The 8,719-nt window shown below is 41.7% G+C and overlaps 1 protein-coding gene across 10 annotated transcripts in view; it reads left to right on the forward strand.

The window, feature by feature from the left end:
- The window catches only part of SLC26A2 (solute carrier family 26 member 2), a 31,810-nt gene extending 23,091 nt beyond the window's left edge, over positions 1-8,719 (forward strand). For all 10 annotated transcript variants that reach the window (XM_070076302.1, XM_017341187.3, XM_017341186.3 and 7 more), the window contains one exon: positions 586-8,719. In XM_070076302.1, the coding sequence (XP_069932403.1) occupies positions 586-2,106 (1,521 nt within the window). In that variant the 3' untranslated portion in view covers positions 2,107-8,719. The remainder of the gene's footprint in view (positions 1-585) is intronic.

Below are 8,719 nucleotides of genomic sequence, written 5' to 3' on the forward strand. Positions count from 1 at the left end.
GTGCACTTACTCCTCATGTAGGATCTCTGTCCTTAATGTGTTGTTCAATGTGAATTAATGCTATAACTAGTACTCAAACAGTATTTTACACTTTAAGTTCTGTGTGGGTGCAAACTGATGAAATCTTTACTTAATATATACTAAATTGATCTTCTGTATATAAAGGTAATTGAAAATGAATAAGTCATAATAGTGATTTATAGTTAGAAAAACATATATGGTTTCTTAATTAGGAGGATTTTTCCAATTTGAGTTTTGGTTTTCTTGTGGATTCTTGAAAATTGTTTTTTTCTTTTTGAAACTGGTCTTATTGTAGTGTAAGTTGCATGAGAAGGTGGAAGTCCTAACTTCCTGTTTCACTTGGGCTAATGAATAACTGGAGTGAGTTTAGACAAGTTGCTTAGTCCTCCAAACATCAATTTCCTGTCTTTGTAAAAATGAAGATTGACGTATTATTGCATTTTTCTACCTCTGACATTCTGTGATGCTCTGATGGTATGTCTTCATGCCAGAAATATCAGGGTAATAGGAAATTTAGAAGCTCTTTTCCACTTATATTTAACACTTGTATATCTTTTCTTCTAGGTAGTGATGGGCTTCTTTCAAGTGGGCTTTGTTTCTGTCTACCTCTCAGACGCCTTGCTGAGTGGATTTGTCACGGGTGCCTCCTTCACTATTCTTACATCTCAGGTCAAGTATCTCCTTGGGCTCAGCCTTCCTCGGAGTCATGGCGTGGGCTCACTCATCACTACCTGGATCCACATCTTCAGAAACATCCATAAGACCAATATCTGTGATCTCATCACCAGCCTTTTGTGCCTTTTGGTTCTTGTGCCAACCAAAGAACTCAATGAGCACTTCAAGACCAAGCTTAAGGCACCAATTCCTACCGAACTCATTGTCGTGGTGGCAGCCACGTTAGCTTCTCATTTTGGGAAACTAAATGAGAAGTACAATTCCAGTATAGCTGGACACATTCCCACTAACTTTATGCCACCCAAAGCACCAGACTGGAACCTCATTCCCAGTGTGGCTGTAGATGCGATAGCTATTTCCATCATTGGTTTTGCCATCACTGTGTCACTCTCTGAGATGTTTGCGAAGAAACATGGCTACACAGTCAAAGCAAATCAGGAAATGTATGCCATTGGCTTTTGCAATATTATCCCTTCCTTTTTCAATTGCATCACTACTAGCGCAGCTCTTGCAAAGTCATTGGTTAAAGAATCTACAGGCTGCCAGACTCAGATTTCCGGTTTGGTAACAGCCCTGGTTCTTTTGTTGATCCTCTTGGTAATAGCTCCTTTGTTCTCTTCCCTTCAGAAAAGTGTCCTTGGTGTGATCACAATTGTCAATCTCCGGGGAGCCTTTCTTAAATTTAGGGATCTGCCCAAGATGTGGAGGGTTAGCAGGATGGACACAGTCATCTGGTTTGTTACTATGCTGTCCTCTGCACTGATAAGTACTGAAATAGGCCTGCTTGTTGGGGTTTGTTTTTCCATGTTTTGTGTCATCCTCCGTACTCAGAAGCCAGAGGTTTCACTGCTTGGCTTGGTGGAAGAGTCTGAAGTCTTTGAATGCATGTCAGCTTATAAGAACCTGCAGACTAAGCCAGGTATCAGGATTTTCCGCTTTGTAGCCCCTCTCTACTACATAAACAAAGAATGCTTTAAGTCGGCTTTATACAAAAAAACTATAAACCCGGTCTTAGTAAAGGCTGCTCAGAGGAAGGCAGCAAAAAGAAAGATGAGAGAGGAAACACTGACTCTCGGTAGAGTGCAGGATGAAGTTTCAGTGCACCTTTCCCATGATCCTCTGGAGCTGCGTACTATAGTGATCGACTGCAGTGCAATACAGTTTTTAGATACAGCAGGGATCGGTGCCCTCAAAGAAGTTCGCAGAGACTATGAAGCCATTGGTATCCAGGTTCTGCTGGCTCAGTGCAATCCTTCTGTGAGGGATTCCTTGGCCAGGGGAGAATACTGCAAAAAGGACGAAGAAAACCTGCTCTTCTACAGTGTGTATGAAGCCGTGGCTTTTGCTGTGGAAGCTCAAAAACAGGAAGCAACATGGGTTCCCAATGGTCTGAGTCCAGCCAGTAATTGAGAGTATAGATGGAAGGAAGAATGATGTCTCATTAAAAGGTTAAAATTTCAAGTATGCAACATGTTTTAACCTATTGGCTAAACATTATTCTTCCTTTGAAGCTAATGGCCTTTGTGTGTACTCAAATGTTTCAGAGCTCATAGTTGGGCAGAATCAAAACAAAAGTATTGTGGTTTCAAGCTTTCTTGTAGATATGAAATATTCATGGGATGCAATAAGTATCTGTTGGATTGAAATGTAAAATAGTCACAAAACGTATTACCAAACTGTTTTAGAGGGTGCGACGTTTGAACTCTTCCTTCTGCAGGAGGTAAAGGGGAGAAGTCGGGGTTGGCTTTAGCCAGGCTGCCTGTACGTGGCTCTGTCGAGAGAGGAAAAGGAGGCAAGGAAAGAATGTTGCACCTGCTGTTGTAGTGGCAGATCAGAGGCTCCTGGAGCATGAGGTCATAGCTAGAGCAGATTGTTCTCAGTCGTGCTTCTCTATTCGCAGGCTCCGCTCCCCAGGCAGCAGTAGGATCTCTGGCTTTCTGTAGGAAAGCACCATTCCTCTCCCTCAGGCTGCGAGCTCTGGGCGCAGTCTCTTCAGGGCTCTAACGACTGGTGGGTTTGTGATATCTTGACAGCCGGCCTGACATTATACACAACACCCTTTGTGAAACAGTTGATGTTTTGGGCATGCCTTTTTGTTGAGGATAAATTATTTTAGAATAAGAAGAAACCAGTGGGAGATCTCTTTATTTTCTGTGATTTTTATCTGTTGTTTCTGAGAATTTCTCTTGTTAAGCTTGTCTTAGTGTTTGGTTGTTGTAGTGTGTTTTCCCATCGGTTGTGTCCTAAGCTGTCTGTCAGTGACAGTCTTGCCAGACATAAAAGCAGAGTGATGCCTCCATAGTGTCTGACAGCATGTTTTTCAAATGCTGTTGAGCCAAACTGTCATGGACAAATTGCTAAAAGCAGTGCCTGACAGTTTACCTTAAGAATTGGTTTACTGGGGCAGGCATTCGGCCTAGTAGTGAAGACATGTGCATCTGAGACCAGAGTGGCTGGGTTCATTTCCCACCTCTAGCTCCTGCCAACGTGTACCATGGGAAGCAGTGATGACGGGCAGGTGGCTAAGTTCCTGCCCCCCAGCTTTGGCCTTGGCCACCTCCTGCCAGCTATCCCTGGCATTTGGGGAGTGAACCAGCAGATAGGAGCTCGCTCTGTCTCTGCCTCTCAAACTTTGAAAAATTAAAATTAAACCTAGAGTATTTAGGAAATAATAACTGGTTTGCTTAGCAGGAAATCTATTTTTGTTTCTCTCAGTGGCATTTTAGCAGGGGTCTGCTGGGGATTGACAGTTTTTCTCCTAGAGACTGCTGCAAGAAAAACTTAATGTAACCAATGAAAAAGAACGCACGGAAGTGGCAGAACATTTACGAAGGACATCCTAAGTAATTTGTAAATATTTTAGTGAAACGAAGTTTATTGCTGTACACCCTATTGACGTACAATAAATATTGACAGTGACAGCTTTTAACTCTTCAAATCACCTAAAACTATCACCCGAGTGGATTTAGAAGCATCACATTCATAAAACCTGAGTTCTGTATGTATATTATTTATGATAGCTGGCCACAGGTTGTGAATTGAGGGTAATTTCTGTGGAAAAGCATCAGTGTCCAATATTGAAAACTTAGCATTGTGTATCTAGACCTTGACAATCAAGACAACAGGTTCTGGGGGCCTGCACTGTGGCTTAAAAAGTTAGGATGCTGTGCGCAGTGTCAGCATTCCATGTGGGTGCTGGTTCGAGTCCTGGCTGCTCCACTTCTGATCTAGCTCCCTGCTAATGTACCTGGGAAAGCTGCAGAAAATGACCCAAGTTCTTGAGCCCCCCACCCACTTGGAAGACCCAGAAGAAGCTCCTGGGCCCTGGCTTCAGATCTGTCCCAACTCTGGCCATTGCGGCCATTTGGGTTGTGAACCAGCAGACAGAAGATTCTCTTTCTCTCTGTCCATAACTCTACCTTTCAAGTGAATAAGTAAATCGTAAAAAAAAAAAAAAAAAAAGACAACAGGACAACAGGTTCTTATTTTAGCATCAGGGGACTCATTTATGTGAGCTTGCTGCATTTAGCCAAGTCTTGTAAAACTATTGCAAAGTGCAAAATCTTTCTTTAAACCTGCTCCTGCATTCTAAACAACTTAAAATAGTTATGAGAAGCAAACCCTACACGTAGGGTATTTGTTGGAGCAGGATATTAAATATGCATATATATATAAATATATAATTCAGCCTTTTCTGTTGTCTTCATAAACTTCCAGTGATGCTTTTCTATTGGTAGAGCTATCTGCCTTGTTTATGTGGAAAATACCTTTCTGTTATCACAGCACAGTCATTTCTCAGAAGAAAACTTGGATTTCTATCTTGACTTGATGGTTAAATATAAGTCTTGAATTTTTACAACCTTTTAGAATTTAGGTCTAGAATTTCAGTAAGTTTAACTGCTGCTTACAGTTGTGCTTTTTTGTGTGTGTTTTTAGCCAGTATTTGCCCTTTCTGACTAGCCTTACAAATAATAATAGCAGAACCTCAGGATCTGGGGCAGTGAGTCCTTTCAAATCCCTCTTGCCCATCTAGTGACCCAGCTTTGACTTGAGACTGATAGCTGTCTAATACTCCATGACAGAGTAATAAGTACATGTTTAATACAGCCTTATCATTCATCCAGTACCAGCACAGTGGGAGAATTTTAGTCAAATCGGAGGATTTGGAAGATCCCTCAAAAAGAAGGAATAGCAGAATTTGACTTCTCCATAACATTTCTGACCTGTCCATAACATTTCTGTGCAAATGAACTTGTAAACAATTCTAGAGGTTTATGCATGCAATTAGCATTCTTGAACTATGTTCTAGTTTGTACCTGTCCCACCAGCCTACCCAAATAAGTGATTCTGCCTTTAGAGGCCGTTTGTAAAACTGTTGACAGTTTCACTGGAATTGACATTCACCCTTTCTGCTTGGGTTGAGATCTGCCTATTCTTGTACATTGTTAAAGTGGTTCTGATTGCTGACATTTAGAGCTGTTAGCCTAGTGCACCGACAAAAAAGTGAATGTTTTCATTTGCTTTCATGCCCAAGGGCTTGGACTTTAGTTTATTAGTTTAGTTAGTTTTTAGTTTATTGGACCATCTTCTGCTGCTTTCCCAGGCCATTAGCAGGGAGCTGGATCAGGAGTGGAGCAGCTGGGACTTGAAGTGGCTCTCAGATAGGAATGTCGGCATCACAGGTGGTGGCTTAACCCATTGTGCCACAACACCGGCCCCCACATTTAACTTTTGAAATATAACTTTTAAATTTGTTAGAACGAGAGTAGTGAAGCATGCCAGTGCACAAGTGGACCTAGGAAAGCATTTAAAGCAGTGTCAGGGAGTAGATCATTGAAAAGACTATTTGACCAGTGGAGGGAGAAAAAGGAGGGACCCAGTTGCCTAGGATCCATTCCCAGCCCCACCAAGTAGTAAAGAGATCAGGATTAGAAGCCACACCTGTGTCTGAGCGCAAGGTCAGCACTGGGATCTGTTTCTAGATAAGGAAGGTAACAGACTGACAAATGCTGAGAGCTGAGGAGCACATGGTAGTCAAGGACGAAAGTGTGGGTGATTCAAAAGTTCCTACTCTGTCACATTGAGCGACTGGTACATTCTGTGCCCCTTGTTGGCAGTCTCACAGGTTTCCAGGTGAGCTCACTTGCTCAGATTTATTTGTTTAATTATTTATTTGAAAGAATTAGAGATCTTGCGTCCACTGGGTCACTCCCCGAGATGGTTGCAATGACCAGAGCTAGGCCAGGCCAACGCCAGGAGCTTCTTCCAGGTCTCCCACATGGGTGCAGGGACACAAGGACTTGGGCCAACTTCTGCTGCTTTCCCAGGCCATAGCAGGGAGCTGGATCCAAAGAAGAGCAGCTGGGACTCGAACTGGTACCCGTATGGAATGCTGGTGCTACAGGCTGCAGGTTAACTGGCTGTACCACAGCACCAGGCCCACTCTTTATTTTTTAAGCAGCACCAGATGAAAGCAATGTACAATTTATTCTGACTTAGCTTTTAAACAAGAATAGACATTGAAGTCAAAATTTGTTGCTAAATGTACAGTATCGTAATTGGTAAAATTTAAAAATTCATGGATGTTAGCTGAATTCATTAGACTGTTTTAATGACTACATTTTAAAAAGGATAGTAAGTCTCTTAGTTTCTTTTTTAAAGATGTGTTTACTTATTTGAAAGGCAGAGTGACAAAAGGAGGGACAGATCTTTCGTCTGCTGGTTTATTCTCCAAATGGCTTCTAAGGCCCCAGACTGGGTCAGGCCAAGACCAGGAGGCAGGAACTCCTTCTGGATCTCTTACATGACTATCAGGGAGTCAAGTGCTTGAGCCATCATGCTTCCCAGGTGCATTAGCAGGGAGCTGGCTAGAAAGCAGAGTAGCCAGCACTCAGACATGGGATGCAGGCATCCCAAGAGGTGACTTAACCCGGTATACCATGATGCCCACCCTCTCCTTAGTAGTTTGTCATTTAACACTGGTCAGATTAATATAGTGATGTTATATTTATTTTATTAACATTAACTTGATTAGTATATTAGTACATTGATATGAAAGTAAGAAAAGCGCTTCAGTGCATTTCTTGGGAATGTAAATTGAGTCTCCAAGTTTTAATGACAAACACGAGCCCTGTAACCCTTACTGATATTCTTAAGGAGTTGTTTTCCTGCTGCTGTAGATGAGCCATAGCTTGTCTTCGCATCCATGGAGACTTAAGGAGTTGAGGAATTTCTGAGGGCCTGTCCAGGAGTCAGGGAGCCTGGGCCAGGTACTGGTACTATGGTTCTAAAGCCAGTAGCAACTGGGCCACTTAGGGAGGGATTTCTGAGCAAGAGGCAGGCATGCCTGTGATGTATTTTGGGAAAAGATTACACAGTGTAATGGTGAAAATGTGAATGGCAGAATTCAGAACTTGTTTAAATTTTTCTGTTCTTTAGTACATGTTCCCCTGCTGTTGTTTGATTTATTTTAGTGGTGCCCTTTTTTTTTTTTTTTTTTTTTTTAAGATTTATTGTTTCATTGAAAGTCAAAGTTAGAGGGAGGGAGGGAGGGGAAGAGAGAGAGAGAGAGAGATTGAGTGAGCGAGCGAGCAGACCTTCCATCTGCTGGTTCATTTCCCAGATGGCCACAACATCAGGGGCTAGGCCAGGCCAAAGCCAGAAGCCAGAAGCTTCTTCTGAGTCTCCCACAGGAGTAGCAGGGGTCCAGGCACGTGGGTCATATTCTGCTGCTTTCCCAGGCCTTTAGCAGGGAGCTGAATTGGAAGTGGAGCAGCTGAGACATGAACCAGCACCCGTATGGGATGCGGATATTGCAGGCAGTAGTTTAACCTACTATGCAAAATGCTGGCCCCTGATGCCTTATTTAAAACTGGGCTTAAAAACTGCAAAACCAGTAAAATTGGATCTAGAAAACTGTTAGACTTTAAACTAATTTGATCTTCTCACCCTCCTCCTTTTTGTATAAAGATTTTAGATGATAGAAAATCTGGGTGCTAATTACAACAAAAATTAAAATGCAGCAGGACAGAAAAATACACCAGCTGGTTTCTTACAGCCTATGTGATAAAGCAAAATATGGTTTAAATACTGTATTTAAAGGTAAAATTTAAAAGTTTTAAAAAAATTTTGTAGTAACTTGGACTGGAGAATTTTGATGTAGGAGTGAGGGAGACTTATTTTTATAAGGTATTTTTTATCCTGACAAGGACTATTTTAAAAAAAATTTTATAACTGAAATTTTAAAGTAAATATGTGAAATACACTTAGAAAGTATACTTAATAATGAATGATTTGGTGTGTATTTCTTTAACTTAGTGAAGTAAAACAAGCATGTGATGGAATTCTGAAAACTGGGATAACAAAGGACTCTCGATGCCTTTGTTAGAGATGCTGTGTTTCTGAGTGGCCTGAGCCAGAAAGCGTTTTTAACTGAAGCTTTAATAAGCTCGTTTTGGGGTGATTCTCTTCCCTTACTGCATACCTCATCCTACAATAGTAAGATCCTTGGAATCACACGGCCCTTGCTTTCCAGTGCCAATCACTTGGGAAGCTGGGGTTGGGTCCTGATGCTGCCATGGCTTCTGCTTCTCAGAAGTGAGTGCTTGCAGACACGCCAGTCTCTAACTGGCTGCTTGTTTTGGTCTCCTTTTTAACTTTGTATACAAACCAAGACAATGTCAGGGTGACAGGGGATTGAAATGAAACTTTCAGTCTTTCCAATCACTGCCTTTTCTTTTTCTAAATTATCAAGGCTGCTGACTTTTAGGGACGTGCTTTATATCATGTATTTTTTAATCAGAGCAAGTGCCTTGATGTATTTCACACAAGTGTTTGCTTAACCTTACGGGATGAGAATGAGTTGCCATTGGATTGCCGCCTGTTGGAGGCGAGGAGAGTTGGTTAATAGATCCTTTTCTTCTGGAAGGGTATTTTATGCTGTTCATTACGTGAGATCCTCTGTGTGTGTTGAGATAAAGAAGTGTCATTCTTTTGTCTACAATAAATTGTTACTTTAATAAAA

Source organism: Oryctolagus cuniculus, chromosome 6, assembly GCF_964237555.1.
Source record: "Oryctolagus cuniculus chromosome 6, mOryCun1.1, whole genome shotgun sequence".
Classification (NCBI taxonomy): Eukaryota; Metazoa; Chordata; class Mammalia; order Lagomorpha; family Leporidae; genus Oryctolagus; species Oryctolagus cuniculus.